The 25,078-nt window shown below is 39.6% G+C and overlaps 1 protein-coding gene across 2 annotated transcripts in view; it reads right to left on the bottom strand.

Annotated features, from left to right (window-relative positions):
- Positions 1-25,078, bottom strand: part of ADARB2 (adenosine deaminase RNA specific B2 (inactive)) — a 540,786-nt gene that overhangs the window by 40,108 nt on the left and 475,600 nt on the right. For both annotated transcript variants that reach the window (XM_075827434.1, XM_075827433.1), the window contains 3 exons: positions 11,317-11,485; positions 6,569-6,720; positions 2,873-3,041 (listed from right to left, as the gene is read on the bottom strand). In XM_075827434.1, the coding sequence (XP_075683549.1) occupies positions 2,873-3,041; positions 6,569-6,720; positions 11,317-11,485 (490 nt within the window). The remainder of the gene's footprint in view (positions 1-2,872; positions 3,042-6,568; positions 6,721-11,316; positions 11,486-25,078) is intronic.

A 25,078-nucleotide genomic window follows, 5' to 3' on the forward strand; every position in this document is an offset into this window, starting at 1 on the left:
TTCCCGGCCGTCTTACCATTTTTTACTGACATTTGCCATCCATTTTTCATGGACGTTAAAAAAATGGGTGAATTTTATTCCTTAGGGTTTTTTGTCGCAGCCACCTGAAAACACCACAGTGCCCATGTAGATAGTGATGCAATACCACTGTAGATAGTACCACATTGCCTACTATAGATAGTGCCAGTGCCCACTTAGATAGTTCCCACTGTAAATAGTGCCACAGTGCCCACATAGTGCCACAGTTTCCACTGTAGATAGTGCTCATAGTGCCACACACAGTGCCCATGTAGATAGTGCCACAGTGTGCTCTGTAGGTAGTGCCCATATAATGCCACAGTGCTCATGTAAATAGTGCCACACCCCCTGTATATAGCACCCCCTTTAGATAGCATCATACCCCCTGTAGATACCGCCACCCCTGAAGATAGCACAATCCCCATGCAGATAGCGCCACCCCTGCAGATAGCACCTCCCCTGCAGATTGCACCACCCCTGTAAATATCACCACCCCCTGTAGATAGCGCCACCCCCTGTAGATAGCGCCACCCCCTGTAGATAGCAACATCCCCTCTGTAGATAGCACCATCCCCTGCAGATAGCGCCACTTTCTCTGTAGATAGTGTCACTCCCCCATAATGTGACAGCACACCCCCCTGGTAATTTGCACCCCTTCCTGTAAATAGCACCACTGTATCTCCCTGTAGGAGCGGAATCCATCTGGCCAGGGATTATATATGGACACTGACATTAGGGGCTAACTCTAAAATCGGAATGCTCCGCCTCTAGCGTCGTCAGCACTGTGGCCGGGGATTCCGCTCCAGGAGTATCCCCTGATGTCACTATCCATATATGGATAGTGATGCTTGGGGCTTCACCAGTAGCGGAATCCCTGGCACAGAGCGATCTGACACCAGGTATTCCGCTCCTAGAGAGAGCCGCTGACGTCACTGTCCATATATGGATAGTAACGCCAGGGGCTTCTTTAGTAGCGGAATCCCCGGCACAGAGTGATCTGACACCGGGGTTTCTGCTCCTAGAGAGAGCTGCTGACGTCACTGTCCATATATCGATAGTGACGCCAGGGGCTTCTCCAGTAGCGGAAGCCCCGGTCATAGTGTCGGCTGGGGATTCCGCTCCTAGAGAGAGCCCCTGACAATGGACAGTGACATGAGGGGCTCTCTCTAGAAGCGGAATCCCCGGCACAAAGCGATCTCAGACTGGGAATTCCGCTCCTAGTTGGAGTTTAGGTGGCGCTATCTACAGGGGGGTTGCTATCTACAGAGGGGGCACTATTTACAGCGGGGATGGAGAGACGTCAAGGGCTCCCTCTAGGAGGGAAATCCCCGGCCATAGAGCTGGCCGGGGATTCCGCTCCTAGAGGGAGCTTAGGTAGCGCTATCTGCAGGGGGTTTTGCACTATCTACAGAGGGTTGTGTGTGGTGCTATCTACAGTGGGGGCTGTAGTCCGGGGCTGTTAAAGCCCCGGCAGACATGAGAGTGCAGCACTGCTCACACAGAAGCAGCACTGCACTCATTAAACCCTTTCAAGGCTGTCAACGTTTATATATGTGGCAACTGCACGGGAAATCGGCAGTTGCAACGTATATAGCCGTATGGCAGTCATGAAGGGGTTAATAATGGAGGAGTGGACTCTGCAGCGAATTTCATTTTTCTGCAGTTCCCCTTAAATCCATTTAAAGTCTTATATACTGCACCAATATAATATCCAGAACAACTGAAAGTTACTGGTAGTTTGTCATTCCATGCAGTATTATTATTGGGTGCATGCTATCATGTATCTTAGACTTAAATGTCCAAAACAATGAGCCATATTCCAACTGCACAAATACATCCCAGACAAATTACTTATAAGATAGGATACTACTTGGACAACACCCCATGAAAAAATACCAGAAAGAATCTTGTTATTATTAAATGTAACCTGTCAACAGGTCTGTCTTCACTAAATAATAGCATCATTAAGATACATTTTAAATGGAAACCCTGGTAAAATATGGTGTTTCCTGCTGTAATTATTGATAAATAGAATAATTTCTTGGAGTTCCAGTGTGGTTATTGTTATAGTAGACAAGTGCTTGTAGCAATCCCACTTGCCAGGGAAAAGATGGCGGCCAGGATGGAGCGCTGGAGAGCAAATTGCAAGATTTTTATTTTATACTTCACATCTGGAGGGTACACAGGTGGGAAACGTTGTCATTTTAAAAGTTAAATCTGGTAAAAAATGATCTTCTGTGATGTCCTAGATATGTGTGAGAAGATGATTTGGTGAAGTCTATAAATGATCTCAGACCACCAGAAAAAAAGCCAATGCTTATAAATTTTTTGGTCCGAGATCACAGACTTCACTAATGTCATTTTCTCAAATTTATCTATGAGATATCAATGGGAATAAGTGTCTGATCACTGGGACCCCCACATCTGGGACCCCCACCAATCCCTAAAACCATATTGCTCGTCTGTTTACGTCAGTTTCATTGAATAAAGCCGCAGGGCGCATGCTCGACCACTACTCTATTCAAGCTCCTCCTTGCTGTGGGGGATGCAGTGAGGAGTAATGGGGTTCTGAAGGCCCCGTTCTAATGATCAGAGGGATCTCAGCAGTGGGGCCCTCAGCGATCAGGCATTTATCACATTCTACAGAAATAATGTGGATTCTGGGTATACACCTACTAAAAAAACCTAGAGTGTGGTAACTGTTTACACTAAATACCCCATCCGACAGTTCATTGGGGCAACAACATAGTGATAATAATGACAGATATTTTGTATCTTAAAGTATTATCTGAAAGCAGTGATTTCAGGAAAGCGAAAATGATTTGTCGAGCTGAATGAGTAGTGCATTAAATACCTGGTAATTTTGTCTGTACAAGACATCGTGACTAGCTGCTCTCCCGATAACACACCGTCCCATGTCTGTACTGCAGGTCCAATCCTAACTGGAATTGTTCCTTCCCCAGACTCTATCTTTGTACGAAGATGACCTTGAAATTTCCTCACTATGTGCTTGCACTTGTTCACTTAAAAGAAAAACAAACATTCATTCAATAATTAAAATTCTCAGCTAAGTAAATAAAGCTTAATCATCATATAATGAAAGGTTAGGCAACTTTCTAATATACTTTGTATTTTAATCCTAATTCCTCATCATCTTTAATCTTTATCTGCTGTTAGTGAATAGTGATATTCTTGTGCCCATCCAGAGATGGCAGTGAGGAGGAACAGGGGGTTTGGAACCCCTATTCTCAAGATCGGTGGGAGTCCCAGCGATCAGACACTTATCATCTGTCCCTTTAAGGATGAGCTCTTTGTTTGCACACAAAACCAGTGTAAAGATTATTACTGAACTTATTGCTTTTAACAGAGAGAATACATTAGAAAGTTGGTACAGCGAGTTCTTTGTCTATCTCCATATATATATTTTCCCCGAGAACCTCTTGAAATAAAAACACACTTTCATACAATACATAAATGCTTTATAAATCGACATTATTATACTAAATCGCTATGCAGTCCCTATGGGTCTATACTACAGAGCTGTAGGCACTTCGTGTACAAGTGGATGGGACTGAACTGCATTCCCATGCACAGCCGCTACGCTTTACGCAGCCCCTTCAGTCAGCTTATCGTGTGGACCCCCACCGATCTGATATTGGTGACCTATCCTAAGGATAGGCCACCAATATAAAATGCCTGGAGAACCCATGTAAGGAATCTGATAGAGAATGCCACAATTTTTCAGTGGTAGGAAATTAGGACAATACAGAGGTATACTATGGCCCCATTTAGTGCTGTCCCATACAAATCAGACCTCGTGTGTAATATAACCAAGTTTCAAGCAATTATATAATAGGATCACTTCATTTCATGATACTTTTCTACCCTGAGAGGAACTTAATTGTTATATGACTGTGTGCAAAAAATAAAAGGTCTTCAGGAATACAGCCACAAGATACAATGTGGGAACCAAACGACAACAGCAAATACAGCGGTCACAAAGCTTTTACAGAGTGTAGAGAAAAAGAACATACAAACACAATATCGTAGCTGATTTTTCATGTGTAATTTGTGTTTTTCCTTAAGTTTAAATAAACAGGAAAAATGAAGTCAAGAACTGGAAATGTCATCTTTTATTACGGTGTCCATTGTTCTCCACTGAAATTGTTTTGCTCCCTTCGTTCTTTGTTCGGGTGGCCTCTGACTGTTTATCTAAATAATACCACAATTTGAAATTTGCATGAAAATGAGTCATGAAAATTGTGGGAGCGAAGTCGTATTATTTATTCTAATTACTATATCAAATCTATGTCAGAATATAATTTCCTCTGCTTCTTTTTATGTGTTTAAACTACAAGGCAGCATATTATAATGACTTCTAATAACACTTTAACCACCCATACATACTTAATAATGTACTTGATATCACCATGACCAAAGACCAAAAGACTTACAGTTTTAAAAATGTAGGGCTTGGAAACAATTTACTTATGGATGCAACATGACTTTTAAAAAACAATGATGCACAAGTGATCTGGTAGCTTTTAGGCTACTAAATCTTACGGCTTTGACGATGCCTAAAGGGGTTTTCCATTTTTAGGTAAATGAAGCTTAGTCAATGTGACTCTCTGTTACATTTTGTATTTCAATTTCTCACCATTTTCAAGATATTTTCTTCCTATTAATTTATGGAATGATCCTTGTTTATATCCAGAGGCAAAAAAAATCTGGTGTAACCATGTCCAGCTGCTGCAGGTCCATGGCTTTTTACAAGAGAAGGCTCTAAAACAATTAACAAACCATGGACCTGTTGTAGTTGAACATAATTAGGGTAGGTTTTCAGCAGTTTACATTAGTTGAAAGCAAGAAGAGATCTTGAAATTGATGAGGGATTAAAGCACAAAGTATATTAGAAAGTGATTTAACATTTCACAACACAGTGCCCGATTTACATAAAAATTGAAAAATACCTTTAACTTTATAAGCAAACAAGGGAGGGAGATTAAAGTTACACCAGCCCTGCAGGCCCCATTTTCTACAGCATTCTAATGTGTAGGTATTTTTTTTTTAACGGGTAGGAACAATTTTAAATTGGCGCAGTAAAAAAACTCAGGCTTTTCAAGTTCATCCAGCACGGCTGTTTTTGGTGCTTTTTGTAGAAAAAACAACAACAAATACAGATGACCAGAAGACATGAGGACACCTGAGCCAGCTTTCAAATTGATTTTGATCCATATTGCAATTGATCCATGGAAAAATCAAGGTAAACTATGTCAAAATGAAGATCCTTGCGTCTCTGGGGCTTCATTTGTTTTGTTTTTTCTTTTTGTCTACAAAGAAGTATTGAGGAGAGGACAAACTGGTATGCACAAAGCCTTAGATGTTCTTCTGTATTTCCCTGGTTACAGACTACAAACAAACCCTCGTGTAGTCTGACCCTGCAGTCATACTCCTTTTCATCTCCTGTTAATCTATCAAATGTAAGTTAACAAAAAGTAGGGAACAGATGGAAGGTAGTATCACTGGAAGATTAGACTACAAAGGGTTTGCTTGCACTCTGTAACCAAAGAGACACGTAGGTCTGCATATGAGCTGTAGACACAAAATAGTAGGATATTTTTAATCAAGACTATTTGCAAAGCTGCTTCATTTTATTGTAGACCCATTGGAGAAATGAAAAAGGTGCAAAGGTGTAGCTAGCCTTTAAATTAAAGGGGTTGTCTGGTTTAAAAAAACAATAAAAAAATAAAGAATCATGAATCCTATATATGTAATGCTTCATTTCCCCTTTAGTGGCGCTGCATATTTGAACATTTGCTACTAGGTTCTACTATAGATTACAGCTGATCCTGATTACTTTATCTGCATGGGTTCTTCTTACAAAAAGGGATCACCAAAATTGGACAATTCCTTTAAAACAGGCTTGTTCAATAGAAATGCTGAATATCTACCTACACTTGGCCTAATTCTCAGTTCTAATACACTGAATCAGAATAAAAAATGTTTAGACATTTTTGGCCAGGTCAAGCCTTGATGGCACTTAGACTCAGAAAATTAAATAATGACCGAATCTTTGTGCACATATTAAGACTTATACTATATACACACGGTACAATTTTTCAGACCATGTGTAAGCAACATATGTGTAAAAATGTAGAGTTTTGCAGTAATAAAATCAACTAGATGATCAAATATCTCTTAGGAGCCTGAGGGGACTGATACTATGCATGTAAATGGTAATCACGGAAGCGATTCTTGCATTGCACATGCGGATACACAGTAAAGGTATAGATAAGGCAGAGGAAAAAGCAATCAAAAGAAAATCTGTTTGCCAGGAAAAGCATATGAAAAACGATTGGCTGTGTAGGAAGACAAACATTACTGTATGTTTCAGTAGTCTGGCATTTGGAAAATAGGCAAATATCTGAACTTCCACCGTATTACATCACTGCTATTTTTTCATCCCCTTTAGACACGACTAACATTTTTTGTTTCCATTTAATGATTAAAAAAAAGAGTGAAAATATATACACAAGAAGCCCAATCTTACAATCAGATGTGATCTCATAGGGAGAGTTGAGTCGGGCATCTCCACATGGCGACGTACTGACATACAGATGGAATAAGATGCTGTCCTTCAGCCGGAAACCTCCTTCTTTTAACCGGATGAAAACAGACCTCTCCCAGTCACTTTTGTGCTTGCTGTAAAGATAGGACACATTTATTACAGTGAGCGGAGGATGTATCTGCTGTCATTACTATAGATAAAGCTCAGGACACCAACATAAGCAGTGGGTGACCATAGCATGAGAATAGAATGAACCCGAAACCTATAATTCTGTAAGCATTCGATTATTATATTATATTTTATTTGTTATGACTTCCAGTAATCCAGAAATTATGATAATCTGGCACAGAACTAATTGGTAATATTAAAGGGAACCTGTTACATCAAACATGCAATCTGATCTGCAGGCAGCATGTTAGAGAGCAGAAGAAACAGAGCAGAGTGATATATAATTGTGAAAATGAGAAAAGATACAGTATAACCTATAATTTCCTGCTTATACTGGTCTTAAAGGGGCTTTTTGACGGCCCAAAAAAAATAAAAATCCACAAGATACTTTTAAAAAGGTTTTATTATCATAAGACATCGTGTCAACTCACAAAAAATTCTTGTAGGGCTTTGTAGGGTTACTCACCGAACCCGGATATCGCTGCAGACATGGTCTGAGACTTCTCCTCCCAGCAACCCCTGCTTCCCTCTTTGCCCAGGATTCCCTGCCCACCACTTGTCGTCATGTCTCTGCCCCCCCCCCCTAGTTCAGCCTGCAAGGATACTCTCTTTAGCTGAGAGATTCAGCCCCAAGCGGTCATAAGCTTGGTGACGCACTGATACGAACAGGAGGGGGAGGAAGAATTGAAAATGCAAGTCTATTAGTAAGTGACTTCTTATCATATAACAAGATGAATGGGTAGCAATTTTTGGTCTCTGGATAAACCTTTTAAGATTCCAGGGGTCAGTCCTATCAAGTGATTGTCAGCTATTCCTATATTCACTTTCATACAGGGAAAACTGTCAATCAATGGGTGAGACCACCCACTGGACTCTTGAGCAGACAATTAGCCTGCTCTATAACATACTGCCTGCACATAGGAAAGCATATTCAATGTGACAGGTTCCCTTTAAATTTCATAAGGCCAGACCTAGAGGACAATGACCAGGGAAAGTTAATAAGCAGACATCTGATTATTTTTTTTCAATGGCTTTTGTTGTGTTAAAAGAGTTTTCCCATGAGAGACCTTTATGACATATCCACAGGATATGTCATAAATGTCAGATAGATGTGGGTCCCCCTTCTAGCTTTGTCTGATTTCGCTGACTCCCAGCCACTTCCTGGTTATATGGTTATATGTTTCCGTAACTCCCATAGTAGTGAATGGCAGTTACGGAAACAGCGTAGCATGCGAGCTACGCTGTTTCTGTAACTTTCATTCAGTTCTATGGGACTTACGGAAACAGGGCAGCTCAGCGAGCTACGCTGTTTACGTAACTCACGACCATATAACCTTTTTCATGGTTGGAATTCACCTAATTTAGCCGCAACACAGAGCGGCTGAACTGGGTTTAGGGGGAAAGGTTCTGGAGATAGGTGTGGGTCCCAGAGGTGTCTCTCATGGGAAAACCCCTTTAAGTGCTAAATTATCACGGCGCTCAAGTTATCAGTATCAAGTTAAAGTTTGCTACATCTGTAGGTTGTCTATAATATACATTATAGTAAACCTACAAAAGACCTCTAAAAGGGAAAGAAGCAGGGGGTCCCCCAAAAGACTATAGAGACAACCTAGAAGCACTGAAGCACAGGGGACAAAACACCCCAATAAATGGTATTATATATATAGTAGTCATGTATTGTAAAAGAATATATAAATCTTTATTAATAAATAACAATACATGGTATCACATAAAATACAATAAACAAACAAACAAACAAACAAACACATGGAGAGCAGCAGCACGGTAGACTGATAAGTGTACCAAAGGGTTAGCAGACCTGACCCGACTCAGAGTCTAATGTCCAAAATCAGATAACAAAAATAATGAAAAATAAATAATACAAAGATAATAAAATATGTGTTGTAAAAATGAAAATAAAAATAAATATACCAAAGGACGCTACGGAGACTGCGTAGTGTGTATAGAACAATAATCTAAAAGAATATAAAGAAAACTATGGAAATAACCAAGCAAGATAATGGCAGTCAGCAACATCCAATGATAGCCTAATAATAAAAGAGGCAACACATACCTAGGGACATGATGGCAGAAAAAGACAGCTGAGATGGGACACAGGAGCAAGGACGCCTTTTATTATTAGGCTATCATTGGATGTTGCTGACTGCCATTATCTTGCTTGGTTATTTCCATAGTTTTCTTTATATTCTTTTAGATTATTGTTCTATACACACTACGCAGTCTCCGTAGCGTCCTTTGGTATATTTATTTTCATTTTTACAACACATATTTTATTATCTTTGTATTATTTATTTTTCATTATTTTTGTTATCTGATTTTGGACATTAGACTCTGAGTTGGGTCAGGTCTGCTAACCCTTTGGTACACTTATCAGTCTACCGTGCTGCTGCTCTCCATGTGTTTGTTTGTATGTTTATTGTATTTTATGTGATACCATGTATTGTTATTTATTAATAAAGATTTATATATTCTTTTACAATACATGACTACTATATATATAATACCATTTATTGGGGTATTTTGTCCCCTGTGCTTCAGTGCTTCTAGGTTGTCTCTATTGTCTATAATATACATACAGATGTAGCAAACTTGACCCTGATAACTTGCTGCAGCGTAATAACTTAACACAACAAAAGCCATTAAATTCCATTGCAAAAGTCAAGTTAAATGTTCTTGCCACAGTGTATTTAATGCTTTAAAGGGATTGTCTCACGACAGATATTTACGGCAAATCCACAGGACCCCCAACCCCGTACCTGCTGAGTGAGGCAGCTGCTGCATCCAGGCGGTTAAAAGGATTGGGTTCTGTAATCAGCCGAGCTTGCTGAGCTATGCTGTTTCCGTAACTCATGTTCACTTCTCTGGTAGTTAGAGAACCAGCGTAGCCCAGTGAGCACTGCAGGTATCAGGAACTTGACCACCTTCACCGCCTGGATGTAGTGGCCATCAGCTGTCTCACCCGACAGGAACGGGGTTGGGGGACCCCTGTTTTGAGATGTATGCAAGTTCTATCAGACATTTATAGCATATCCACTGTATATTTCCATAAATGTCTGTCATGAGACAAACCCTTTAAGTTTTAAGTTAAAGATTGCTACATCTATATTAGGCTTCTTTAGGTAATTGAAAAGTTGATATTTCATGGGTAAGTTGCAGCTCACATACGATTCCTCTGGAGTGGTCAAGCTATGTCCGCCAGAGTGAGAGACGTTTTTTGTAAGCAGCTCACTGCTCTAATAGAGAGTTCACCTCTATGATATCTATATACCCTAATAAGGATACACCTCTATGATGTACTATACCCTCTTATAACGATAAGTGAAGGCGCTGTCTTAGCATGGAAAACCAATCTACCGTGCCTCAGAATTTAAAAATGTCACTTCTGTAATAACAGCTATAAGTACTGAAATTGTAGACCAAGTTGAAAAGTTCCATAGCTCATAGAAAACACTAAGGGCCAGTTCACACAGAGTTTTTTTGAAAAACGGCCGAAAATGCCTCCCATTGATTTCAATGGGAGGCGGAGGCGTTTTTTTCCCCGCGAACGGAAAAAAAGGGTCTCGCGGGAAAAAGAAGGGACATGCCCTATCTTTGGCCATTTACGCTTCTGACCTCCCATCGACATCAATGGGAGGCAGAAGAAGCGTATTTCGCAGCGTTTTTTGCCCGCGGCACTCAATGACCGTGGGTGAAAAACGCTGCGAAAACCGGCGTGCAGTCAGAGCAAAATCTGCCTCAAAACAGATTTTCCTCCTGCAAAAAAACTCTGTGTGAACCCAGCCTAAAGCTGACCACAAACCTTAGATTTTTGGGATCCATTAACAATCTAATATGAATGGGGACTGCCATACAGACCCCTGACTTCTATCATAAGAGAACATGGGATCTTACAGGTTGGTTTATAAGCCATATAGCACCAGGAAAAATCGGCACCAGGTGTGTATTCACAAGTTCACATAATTTCATTTTCCAAAGTCTCTGGACTAGTTCCACAAAGAATAATTTTACTGTAGTTTGCAGCGATGTTAGCTCAGTTAGGAAATCAACTCGATAAAATACAATAAATTCCCCAAAATTATTTACACAACTGGTTCCTATCAGTATCCTGCGAATTATCAGGACTTTATAAGTTTGTAATAGCTTTGCTTCATCTGAAACACAAGGACATTTCGAATACAGAGCAAAAGTAAATAGCCTGAATCTCGTCACCACGGGAGTCGGCAAATCTAAGTTTCTATCAAGAATTTTGCTTGAGTCAGTTCAGTTCTAAGTTTTTCATGATTTATGTAAACAAATATCTAAATTGTCCCTTTTCTTGCGCAAATCGAATTCCTCATGAAAGGAAATCGACTGTCATGGACCAGACACTGAAAGATAAAAGTTGCTTTGCTTATTTCCTTCAAATATTGGTCAATCAGAATCGTAGAATAAATAGATGTCTCCATGAAAGGAGAGCGGATCAGACATCTAGAGGACAGATTTGCCCCACAGCAGATCACATAACATGTTGTGTCGTCACTCATCAACACATTCCAATTTACCTTAAATGTAGCTCCAGCTGAGTATAAAGGAAGTGGATGAAAGCTCTTCGCACTACAACCTCCGCATGGCAGTCATTGACGACCAGTCCTTGGTCATTAAGGTATTCTCCGTTGATACATTTGGTGCCAGATGACACAGCAATGACCTGTGCTTGCCTCAAGTCTAAACCTGAGAAACAAAAAGATGCAATAATGGAATAGAAAATATTCTTCAAAAACATCTAAACAATTAAAACCTTTTTTTGGTTTTTAAATTTTTTTCCCCAAAACACCACATTTTATTGCTTTTGGAAACAATGCAAAGTTTTAAGTTATTTTGGTTAAAAAAACCACACTTGCTTATTAATTAAAAACCTGTCACAGACCAACTATCTGGTCGGGCGGAGGGCAAAACAAAACCATCTGGGTGATTGCAGACATTACAATGGACAATTTAACATAATTGTCCCCAGTTTTAAATTTTTAACTCAAAATACCATTAGTCATGAGATAAAGGTGTTGAATTTTTTTTTCAATTTTAACATACCCTTAAAATATAAAATTATTTATCGTGCAAGTTGAATGCTGTTTAACCTGAGCTTTAAAAAACTTTGGAATAAAAAGTTTTAAAAGTTCATGTGTAACCCAAAAAAAGTCCTCACAGAGCTCCATCGACAGAAAAATAACGTTATGGCTCTCAGAATATGGCGAGACAAAACTAATCTTTTTTAACTAATTGTTTTTACTTTGTAAAAGCAGTAAATAAAAAAAAAACTAAATCTAAATGTTGTATCGCCGGAATCATATTGACCCACAGAATAAAGTTATTGACCCGCAGAATAATAAGACAATATGCAGTAGGCTCCTAAGCTCCCCCTAGTGGTGACTGCAGGCAGACATAATGTTATGGACCTAAAAATGACTTGGTATTAAAAGGTGAACATTTATTTTTAGATTAACTTTTAATGCTTCTCTGCCCTCAAAGAGAAAACAACCTACAGTACATTTACTCACAAACATTCTTTCTGTTACTGCTTAGATTTTTTACTTGTTAGAGCGGCATTTTGAGCCTCAGAACCCCTCTGCTTTCTGTAACCAGGAATAGGAAGTTACAGCCACAATCCACTATTTAAGAGGATATAACATCCAAACAAACACCTCCAAGCAATGCTATAAAAATATTATAAGGCATGAAGTTCTATAAAGTTTGAAGATAAGAGTTATTGAATGTATTATGTTAAGTACACTGCAGACAGACAAGTCAAGCATCGCACCTACAATACTGGCTTCTTTGCCCAACTGAGCATGGTCAGAAGATCCACATGACTGCAAACCTTGACAAGGGATATATTCATTACGATTATGTATTTATGCACAGATATTATACAGGGAATACATTTCTGTCATGTTTCCCCTTATTTTTCACGTTTTATTGACAAAAAGAATATTAAAGGGGCTAACCAGGATTAGAAAAAAAGCGTAAGATTTTGCCTAGATACAGCACCTTTTTTGTCCGTGGGCTGTGTCTTATATTGTATCTCAGCCCCGATAAACTGAACTAGGACAAGCTGCAGTACCAGACATTTCTGGAAAAAAGCTTACCCTTTTTTTTAATCCTGCACAACCCCTTTTTAATTTCATGATTTTATATATATATATATATATATATATATATATATATATATATATATATTTGTATATCAATATTATATATACACACACACACACACACACACACACACACACACAAACAAGCAAACAAAACAGCTTGAGAAAGGTCCTGTGACGAACCGAAACGTCGCTCACTTGAGGTGAATAAATCCACCCTATTTCATCTACTCTGAAGTCCTGGTGCCGTAACTTTGTTCTTTGGTTTATATATATATATATATATACACACACACACACACACACACACACACACACACACACACACACAAGCAAACAAAACAACACACACTTGCAGAAAGTTTTTTATTTTATTTTATACAGTAGAACTAAGGAGAAATACAAGTGAAATACAGTGACCAATAAAAGATAATACAATTCAAAATTATCTTATATTCTCAAATCTTTACAGTAGCCAGCCCTTTATCTTTGCATTCTATCAACCAACTACATGAGGAAGCCACCAGGAATGCTTTGCCAACAGTCTTGGACGAGTTCACATGTATGCTGAGCACTTGTTGGCTGCTTGACTCTCTGGTCCCACTCACCACAAACCATCTCTACAGGGCTAAGGTCAGGGGACTGTGGAGGCCAGGTCATCTGACCAGCACTCCATTACTCTCCTTTTTTATCAAATAGCTTCTACCCAGCCTGGAGATGTGTTTGTGGTCATTGTCCTGTTGAAAAACAACGGCCCAACTAAATACACACCAAATGCAGCAGAATGCTGTGATAGCCATACTGGTTAAGTGTGCCATAATTTCTGTATAAATGGCCACTGTCACCAGCTAAGAACCCCCACACCATCACACCCCCTTCCCAATGCTTCACGGTGGGAACCACACATCCAGACATCATCAGATCAGATTCTCTGCGTCCAGCAAAGAAACATTGGTTAGAGCCAATAATCCTAAATTTTTAATTTGGACTCATCAGACCAAAGGACAAATTTCGACTGGTCTGATGTCTAACGCCTGTGTTCCTTGGCCCAAGCAAGTTTTTTATTCTTCTCCCTCGGTAGGGGTTTTCTTGCAGTAATTCTACTATGGAGGCCGGATTTACACAGTCGCCTCTTAACAGTTGATGTTGAGATTTGTCTGCTGCTCGAACTCATTGAAGAATTAAATTGGACTATTCTGAGGGGCTGTTCATTTACAAATTCTGCAGCTGTTGACTTGGATATACTTGTCCTGTGCAGTAGAGGTAACTGCTGGTCCTCATTACATGTGGTGATCCTCATTAGAACCTATTCATCTTAGCGCTTAATGTTTTTTGCCAATGCACTCAGAGAAACGTTAAAAGTTATTGCAATTTTCCGTATTGACTGAGCTACATTTCTTAGAGTCGTGATGGCTTGTCTTTTTTCTTCACTTAGGCCTTATTCACACAACCAAGTTCGGTCCGTGATATACGGACCACATGTCGGCCGCATTTCCCGGACTGAACACATTCAGGAAGCCGGGCTCCTAGCATCATAGTGACGCTAGGTGTCTCTGCCTCCCCGCGGGAATACTGTCCCGTATAGTATTTCCACGGGGAGGCAGGGAAACCTAGCGTCATACATAACTATGATGCTAGGAGCCCGACTTCCTGAACTGTGTTCGGTCTAGGAAATGTGGCTGACATGCGGTCCGTATTTCATGGACCGAACACTGTCGTGTGAATGAGGTCTTAGTTGAGCTGTCTCAGCTACATTGTGAATAGACCAAATTGTCTCAACTTCAAAAAATAATGAACAACCATATAGACTAATTAGTCAAATAATTATATGTACTAATGGGTCCATAGACATGGACAACCCCCCCCCCCAAATATATACAAAAAGTTAAAACATAATTAAAAAACACAGACTCTAATGAGACCATCAAATGTCTAAATTGTGGACTACTACACACAAAAAGACACGAATGGGGCCATTAAAAACCCACCCTACCTTTTTAACACTGCACATTGGCATTATGCATGAACGAGCAAAGACATTCCCCACATTGTTTTTAAAAGGCACAGACTTATTATATGTACATAATGATGACTGAATAATTGAGGTTTAACATTTTACACCTCTAAATGTCACTCAAGTTCAAAACAAAATGGGTGCATTCCAAAAAAATGTTTTACAAAACGTACAATTTATTCATACATAGGCAACATCTACAATATTTATAATTGTGCAGAAACGTAGAATAGTACTCTATTTATATATACAGTACATATGTACAGTACGTATGTACAGTATATATATTTAATATAATTCCTCCCCTCTTACAGCCTTGAACCAGGTGATGGCCATGATTTATCTGAACTCGCTGTGCCCACTAAAGTGGAAAAGAACGCAGACTGATTTCTAGGTTTTATTTAGTACTTCCAGTGATAGGTACATTTATAAGGACTCTGTAACCATCAGCAATAGCTTTAGAAGCTCATAAACAACCCAGTCGTTTTTCCCCTCAGTGGGAGATGTTTATTACCTCATATAGAATGTGTGCTCCAAGGATGTAGTTATTGATTGAACACGAAAACTTTGTCAGAGGCCTTTTATCTAACAAGGAGTAGAAGTAAGCGCAGGTTTTACAGGCATTGCATTGTTATGGAAATGGCCGGCTTTAGCGCACAGTAATGATGTCTGCTCACAAGCACAGCTCAGTCCTGCAGGGCATGGATCCAGCATTTCTGTGTTGTCAGCTCATTGCTGAAAGCGCTAGAAGTTTATGATTGTTCTCGCTTTTTTCTGAAATAGCCCTTCATGATTGTACATTATATGTTTTTTTAATAAAGAAGATGAGAGAGAGAGAATAAAAGGGATTTCAGACAACCCCTATAAGGAAAGGAAAGTTTAAAAACATGAATAAATTATTATAAAATGATGCGCACAGAGTCTGTACTCGCGGCACATGAAATTCCTGCACTATGAAGTCTTATGTACTCCGTGTGCCGCGGTATGTTGCCGAATGTATTAGACACATTCTGACAATACCTCCGTAAAACGGCCTCCGATAGGGCACGCCACAATATTTTTTCTGGATAAAGTTGCAGTTTATGCAAAAACAGTTGTAAAATTTTGCCTTAAAGCGGTTTGCCCATCAGGGACAATTATGGCATAGCCACAGGATATTCCATAAATGTCAGATAGATGTGGATCCCACCTCTGAGACCCGCACCTATCTCTAGAAGGTGCCCCCTAAACCCCGTTCTAACTTTCTCGGTTCCCTCTGCTTACTGGGCCACTTCCTGATTACATGGTCGGAAATTACGAAGAGGCCCGGGAGGCAGCAGAAACCAAGATAGGTAGAACGGGGTTTAGGGGTCCCCGTTATAGAGATAGATGCGGTTCCCAGAGGTGGGACCCGCATCTATCTGACATTTATGGCATATCCTGTGGATATGCCATAAGTGTCCCTGATGGGAAAACCCCTTTAATTATTTTCTTACTTTTAGCCCTGATCCATTAGTGCAGATACAGTATATGGCAGTGACTTCAGATTAGCTATAGTTCATTGTCTACTGGAATCAGAAATCCACCCCGTCTCACTTCAGATATCGACTGGCATTCCCTCCTTTTCTCTAGATTTTCAGATTATTGTCGCACATACTGTATACTAAGGTAACTGAGCTGCAATATTGGGGGTTCTAAAAGAATTTTCTTAATGCCCCCAAAATATTTCATATTGTAGTATGACCTCGCAACATTCTAAATTTATATTTTAAACAGATTATTTACAAACTCTTCCTTTTATGCTGATAAAAAGTGACAGTGGAAATAATATAAAAAAAAGAAAACAGGGTTATAGTACATGGTAAATATATCAACCAAAAGGAAAGCAGCAATTTCACAGAACTGTGGATAACAGTAGCGCCTCAGGTCAAAATTTATTTATGTTCTAAATTCAGTCTGACTCTGAGCAATTGCCGATGTGCTCAAAATATGGAACAATGAATGGTGTATGATATGGTGTCTTACATCTGCTAACGTATCGTTGAGTTTACAGTTCTGTGTCTGATAAGCGATCATTTATTTATCATATAACGCGACACATGATTTGTTATGAGAATATATGGCGGTTACTTTTTGCCTAGAGACCAGAGTTTCATTGAAGAACGGCTCTGTACTGTACGTAGATATCCAAATGCAATACGTGGAAGTCTTATTTATTAGTTTATCTATTAGCAGGTGATATATGCATTATTATATAGCTTTTACTTATAGTTTATTACTTTGTTTAGCGAAGTTAAATTCAGGAAAGTAAATGTAAGATTCTTTTACACGACCATACAGTAAATGTGATGTGTAGTATGATATGGATAAAGAATGCCGTGGAAATGCATTGCAATGGGACCATGCATGCCTCAGTATAAAAATCTGGCGAGATATGAAGATTTTTTTTAATCTTGAGTCCGCTGTATATATCGGTCTGACATCCCGATCGTGGTTGTGATGACACATTAAAGCTGTGACATCATGAGTGAAATACTGCATCACAACAGTACTGTTTGGCCAAGAGGTAAAAAAGTAAATGTTCCGTTCCCCGTTTTTCTTGAGATGCAAGCATGCCCAAAACCTTCTCAAAACCATAGCAGGGAAAAAATGAAACATATGAATAAACATTTCCTAATTTCCTAAGAATGGCACAAACATTCTCCATGTGAAGCCTTAAAAGGGTTTTCCAGTCAGTAAAAATTGATGGCCTATACTCAGGATAGGGCATCAATAACTGATCCGTCGGGCGAACCATTCCCGGGACCCCCACCGATCAGCTGTTTTGAAGGGGGTGCTGCGCTCGTACGAGCGCTGCGTCCTCTTCATTTCTACTTGCTCACTGTGAATCTTCGACACACATTTACCGGCGATTCACAGGTATTGCAGCCTTCTTCTCACATTCACTTCAATGGGAGGCGGCTGCAATACCTGTGAATTGCTGCTAAATGTGTGTCAAAGATTCACAGTGAGCAAGTAGAAATGAAGGGGAAGCAGCGATCGTACGAGCTCTGCATCCCCTTTAAAACAGCTGATCGGTGGACGTCCCGGTAGCCGGAACCCGACCCATCAGCTATTGATGGCCTAGCCTGAGGATAGGCTATCAATTTTTACTGTCTGGAAAACCCCTTTCATGTGAACACTGCTCTAAACAGACAGGCAGAAAAATGGCTGCAAAATAATTTGCAACTAACAACTCCTGAAACGGTTTGTCCGATTTTCAGAAATATTATGTTATTCTTTGTATATATAAAAGCTGTACAATTTTCCAATATTCTTTCTGTATTCATTTTTTAACGTCTTGTTTACACAACGTGTTAGTTTTGCGCGCGTAAAAAAATGCAGCGTTTTGCGCGCATTACAGTTCCGTGTTTCATCAGTGTTTGGTGCGTGTCTGCGTTATTTTTGCGCGCATGCCATCCTTATGGCACGCAGTTTTGACGTTTACAAAATGAAATGAAGGAGGTGGTTTTCTTTTTCCAATCATTTCTTGAGCAACCATTGCGCGAATCACGGATGTGCGTCCGTGTGCTGTCCGTGATTTTCACGCACCCATTGACTTCAATGGGTGCATGATGCGCTAAAAATGCTCAAGTATAGGACATGCAGTGAGTTTCACGCAGCGGACACACGCTACGTGAAAAACACGGAATGTCTGAATGGCCCCATTGACTTGCATAGGTCCGTGCGACATGCGTGATGTTCACGTGCATATCACGGACGTGAAATACGCTCGTGTAAATAAGGCCTAACAGTTTTCAAGATTCCTGATTGTTGTTATTCAGTGGATAAAATTGAGGAGCACACAAGTAGGTGCACGGCTCGTTACAGTTAGGCCCAGTTCACACTGAGGTTTTCACATGGAAACTGTATCAGAATCAGCGCCAAAAAATTGCCGAAGTCGCCTTCCATTGATTTCAATGGGAGGCAGAGACGATTTTTTTCCCCGGCGGCTTTCAACCGCTCGCAGGGAAATAAAGTGGCATGTCCTTTCTTGCTGTGACTCTGCCTCTGTCCTCCCATTGAAATTAATGAGAGGCAAACAAAAGCGGTTTTCGCTGCTTTTTTTGCTCGTGTTCCTCAATGGCCGCAGGCGAAAAACGCAGCGGCAAAAAAGAGCAGGCAGGTCAAAATCTGCTTTTTTCTGCCTGCAAAATACTCTGTGTGAACTAGGCCTTACTGTATGTGTATCAGAGTTGTATCTTCTCATGATCCCAGCACCTGTGTGTCCTTCACATGACCATGTACAGAATGTTATCCACTAGAAGTAATCAATGAATATTTCTACTGAATAACAACAAGCAGAGATCTTGAAAACCATGAGGAATTATTACAAAAGGTTTTTGAAAAGGGTATAATTTTTAAGGCCCTGTTCACACAGAGTTGTTTTGTAGCTGGAAAAAATCTGCCTCTAAATTCGATTTTGACTTGCTGGCAGAACATTTGCAGCGTTTTTCGTTTTATGTTTTTCGCTGCGTTTTCCATCCACAGCCATTGAGCACCGTGGGCAAAAACCGACGTAAAAAAACGCAATCTCTGCCTCCGATTGATGTCAATTTGAGGTCAGGGACGGAAACGCCCAAAGAAAGGGCATGTCACTTCTTTTTCCCGCAAGTGTTTTTTTAAAATCAATGGGAGGCGATTTTGGGTGTTTTTTGGCGCTGTTTCTGACGCAGTCTCTGTGTCAAAAACAGCGCCAAAATACTCTGTGTGAACCAGCCCTAATTATACAAAACATATCATTCATTCGCTGAAGTCAGACAACCCCTTTAACTACATTGGTTGTGAAATCAAGAATATTTTGCTTTTAAATGCGGACAGAAGTTTCTGTAGCCTTCCAGTCATTGCCCTGTTGTGTAATATATGAAAAATACACTGGAGTTCAGAAAATGGTTTTTAGTCACTGTGTGTACAAGGGCATATTCCTTAACCCATAAATGCGGGTTTTGTACTGTTCCTGCTCTTGGTCAGACGTTGGCTTTAAACTGACATAGATAAATGCTACAGGCATTTCATGTGTCATCTTAACCTTGCTTATAATGGTCTATCGTCAACAGTCAATGTGAGATTCAATGCAGCAGAGGACAGGTAAGAACTTAGATAAATTGTAAGAGAAAGAGAGCGGAGTACACAATCCCATTTCTAGTTTATTGTGGTGATGCAGAGAACAACGGATGACCTAAAAACACTAAAGTGGCACAGTTTTCTGATCTTAAAGAACCACAACCTAGATTGCGTTCTCTTCTCCTCACTAACGTCACAAGTGGAAGATACATACAGTCATAAATTAGAACATTTATTATTTTGTTGTCATGCGTTATATTATTCTTCAGATCAAACCATGTTTCATTTAATCCCATAATTTAGTTACGTTGCAGTGCTGCTGGCATTACATGACCATCGGACACATACTATATAATTATATACATAGCCCACTCCAAATTGTCATTTTACCCATACCACCATCTAACGCTTAGCCCTCTTTACCTGTAGGAATTCTGTGATATGATATGGAATAACGTTTAGTGTAAATTAAAGGGGTACTCCACCTGTAATTATTTTTAGAAACATCTGATTAATAACATAGCCTGAGATGGGGAATGGCATGGCTTGACTGCTGAGGGCACAGACAGGACAAGGAGGTTTGGCAGAAATTAAAGGCTATGTTCACTTTTGAATGTATTTTTATTTATTTATTAAATCAATGTTTTTTGTGTTTCTAACCAATTCCCCTTGAATTTTATTAAAAATAGTTTTTATTTTTACGATACCACTTCTATGTATCCTGTATACAGAGAAGTTGTAACGTTTTCTCTTAGCTAAACTGACAGCTCGGCGGAGAGCGGGTCTTGTGTGTCTCTGATGAACTTCGATGTGATTGATATTAAGTGGATCCTGTGTGTCGGAGACACACCGGACCCGCTCTCAGCCAAGTCGCCAGTTCAGCTGGATCGGCTGAGAGAAACGTTACTGCTGCTATGTATACAGGATACATAGAAGCTTTATCGTAAAAGTAAAGCATTTTTTTTTTTAGGAAAGTCAATTAAAAAAAATGCTTAAAAACACAAAAAACATTGATTTAAAGTGTAGCTAAATGTTTGCCAAACTTCTGACATGTCATAATGACATGTCAGAAGTTTGGCTTGGTGGGGGTCCGAGCACTGAGACCCCCACTAAACACTAGAACGAAGCAGCTGAAGTGCTCGTGTGAGCGCTGAGCCGCTTCGTGTCTGTTCGGCTTTTTCCGAAAATAAATATATCGGTGTACGGACTCAATACGGACTCAGTAGAAAGTCTATGCGCCCGTACTCCGATACATCGGTTTTCCGGAAAAAGCCGAAAAGACACGAAGCGGCTGAGAGCTCACACAGCCACCCGCAAAGTATGGGAGCACGGTCCGTAAAAAGAAAAACATAGGACATGTCCTATCTTTTGCGGCGGCTTTCTACGGCCCGGACACCTTCCCATAAATAAACGGGAAGGTGTCCGTAGACAACAGAAGTGAATGAGTCCGTAATCGCGGACTGTAATTACGGTCCGCGATTATGGATGATTTTTACGGTCATGTGCATGGGGCCTAAGAGTCATCATATGCTTATATAGGACAAGGGTGAATGTGCAGAGAAACATAGAACTAGTATCAATTTGTTCCACTTGGATTTACTGTCGTTTGCCACCATCTAAGGTTGAGCAGTGTCATTTCAACACATAGTATGTTGAATAAAGTTCTAAACCTCTGTATGAATAAACCTAAAACAAATCTATAATGGTTTTGCCTCCAGACTTTGAGAAGGGAAGGAGTAAAATCTGCAGTTTATAGATAATTGTCATGTCAGACCTCATGTTGGATATTTAAATGGAGTCATTCTGGAGAAAATAGCAATGACAGGTTAACAATAGCTAAGCAATCTCAATTCAAATACCATTATTCTGGACTGGACTGATGGAATGAATAATCTAAAAGCCACATTAACCTTTTCATTGCTGTGAGAAATATTACTCTTGTCTATACACAGCGCGACCACAACAAAACCTATGGGAAACCATAAATAAAGCTTGATCATTTTTTGAAGGAAATTAGTTATTCTAATATACTTAATGTTTCAGTTCTTTACCTTTTTCAGGATCTCTGCTTAATGTCAGAGAATGGGAACATTCTTCGTTTACACCCAGAGGCTGGAAAGCTGAGCATATCCAATGGCACAGGTGCACAACTGGTTACATGTAGCAATGCTCTTTCTTAACCAGCTGTATACCTGTGTTAACTGAGCAGGCTCAGGTTTTCATGCTCTGGCTATAAACAAGAACTAGACTAGACAGTACACAGCTGTAGAAAAGCTCCCATTCACTGTCAGAATTCTGAGATTTTGAAAAGGGCGAGGAAATGAAACACACATCTTTTCTAAATATTTTTTTTCATGCCAATAGTTATTTTGTCATATTTAACTAGGTAAAAATAAATGATGAATTATTGCAGTTTTCAACTACGCTGACATCTATGGGCCAAACAGGCTACACTGTAGAACACTGCAAAAAAGATTCTCATTTTCTGCCTACAATAAACTTTAATGTTATCTCTTCATTAACACTAGAACTGCCACAAATAAGACAGAGAAGGAAGAGTGTAAAGAGCAGGCACAGAGCAGTGTTAGGGAACGTAGTTATTAAAGGAGTGCTAGTGATGTCATTAACTATCTTAAAAAAACTCTGTCACTAGTTTAATTTTGCCCAATCTAGCTAATCTAATATGCGCTGTCACACTGATAATGTTGGTGGAAATTGTGTCCCAAAAAGGTAATTATTTTAAAAGTTGTAAACTTTTTTCTAAATATGCAAATGAGGCTATACTAGACAAGTGGGTGTCAACAGCAGCGATTCTCCTGAGATGGAGCCTCCTCACAGCCTCTGACGCTGTCCTATCAGCATGAAGCTGCTTCACACAGTGTGAGAGACTGAGGCTGGAGGGAAGGGGGATCACTTCAAACAGCCATATCTCCGGCCGTGGACCTGTGGTTCTGGTGGCATATGAAAGATGAGATTCTAGTCTTTCAAGTGGCACCAGGATCGCAGTTCTAGCTGTGAAACAACCGGAGGTATCATCAGTTGAAAACACAGTCGGGAATGAAAGCTGTATACTATATGATCACACCGTGTTGCTGGACTGGGAAATGGAGAACTGTATGCTGATAGGACAGTGTCACACAAAAACCATTACACCGGCCAGAGTGAAAAGAAAGAATAACCTCCCATTTGTCAAGCATAGCCAAACTAGCATATTTAGAAAAAAGCTCATAACTTTGTAAATAATAAACTTTTTGAAAAAACCCCAAAACAAAACACTGTAGTTCTAAGCATCATAGCGCCTATTATATTAGTTAGGAGATAGGGAATTAATAAACTGGTGACAGATCCTCTTTAAGTTCCAGACTTCACTGACGTGACTGTAAAGCAGCTCTTTTCTGCTGTAAAGAGATGTTGGGTGGACAGTTCCATTGAGTACTACCTCCAGGTAGTTCACTGTGGTCATTGTTACTATACAAACATGCAGTTGTATTATGTGTCAGTATGATAGTGGTCCTAAAGGTCCAGTTTATGTTGGCTTCATCTTCCTTTTCCACGGACACGTTTTTCTTTTCCAAAAGCTTCTTACAAGGGACTGAAAAGGGGAACCGCAAACATCTACTGGGCCCTTTTGCTCCAAAAAAGGGGTATGTGATGACAGGAGTCTACACCAGGAGGGGGTTCTTTTCAGATTTTTAACTTTCAGGGGCCCCTTTTTTCCATGTTTACCTCTGTAGTGAAGCATTCGTTTTGAATGTCTGGTTGCATAAAGGCTAAAACCTCTACATATAATGTTATTTCTACAACTTTTTGACTTCTTTAAATAACAATCTGAGAGACGTCATTGTCAAACATGTCAAAATAAAAGTGGCAGAACATTTGGCTGTTTTCTCACCTATGACCAGATGATACACATTTCCCACCAGCCGTGTCTGTGTGAAATGTGCAGCTTGTGTGAACTATCCGGAGCAGGAGAATATTCTCACCCAATCTAACACCTGTTCTCAGGCCGAGCCCAAGGAGGTGAAGACACTGTGTGAACATGCAAATTGCAGAATTGTTCACTTTTAGTTTGCCCTTCTCCACATTCCATTTAACATTTGAAGTTAAAGGTTTTAGTTAAATACGTTTAAAACAAAATTTAACTGGTTCAATTTAAAAAATACCCTATTGTAAAGCATTCCCTAAATTATCTAAAGGAAATATATCATGTATTTAATTTTTGTTTCATTAATAAAATATGTATATATGTATAACTGTATAGAAGATAAACAATGTGTTTATTATTTTTGCTTGAAATGTTGCAGCTATTTAATTATTTTTTTTTAAACTTCACTGTCTATGTCCATATTGCAGTTGCCCACTTTCTTCCTGCATTGTGTGCTTAAACAGCACAGCAGGGGCAGGTGGCAGCTGAAATAAATGGGAGTCAGCAGACAGAGAAAAGTCTTAGAATAATATAGTATCCATGAAGTGATGGAGTACACCCCCTCAGAAAACAGCAAGTGGCAAGGGAGCTGCATACAGAGACTAATCTGTGTATATAATGTATATTATTGCTATTCTGACTTATCTAGGCCTTGAGTACAATAGTATTTTCACCTATAATTAAACAACTCCCCTCTAATAATATTGAGATGACTCTGCCTACTATGTCCCAGTCTACACAGCAAAGCTGAAAAGTGAGCTGTAAAAATGTCAACTTATTGTATTTCACTATATGGAAAGTGACCTAAAAAACCCCACCAACAATTTAAAAAAAAAGTATAATAAAAACCTGATTCAAATAATATGTAATTTGTGGATGATACATTGATGATGTGCTGAGATAACATGGCCATTTTTTATTCAAAACATCTAATAGTTGAAAAATCCAATAACCCAGAGTTTATGGTAATATCAGTTTTACTGTATATAAGTATAAGGACCAGGAAATGTTAAACTATAAACATCATGATTTGAAAAGCGGCAAGCCCAACCAAAAACATAACATGACAATAGAACCTATAATCACGGCATTAGGTTGACACAGACGCCTCCATCATTTTTTTTTCCCAGCTTGAGGCCTTGATTGAAGAAATC

Source organism: Rhinoderma darwinii, chromosome 5 (genome assembly GCF_050947455.1).
Source record: "Rhinoderma darwinii isolate aRhiDar2 chromosome 5, aRhiDar2.hap1, whole genome shotgun sequence".
Lineage (NCBI taxonomy): Eukaryota > Metazoa > Chordata > Amphibia > Anura > Rhinodermatidae > Rhinoderma > Rhinoderma darwinii.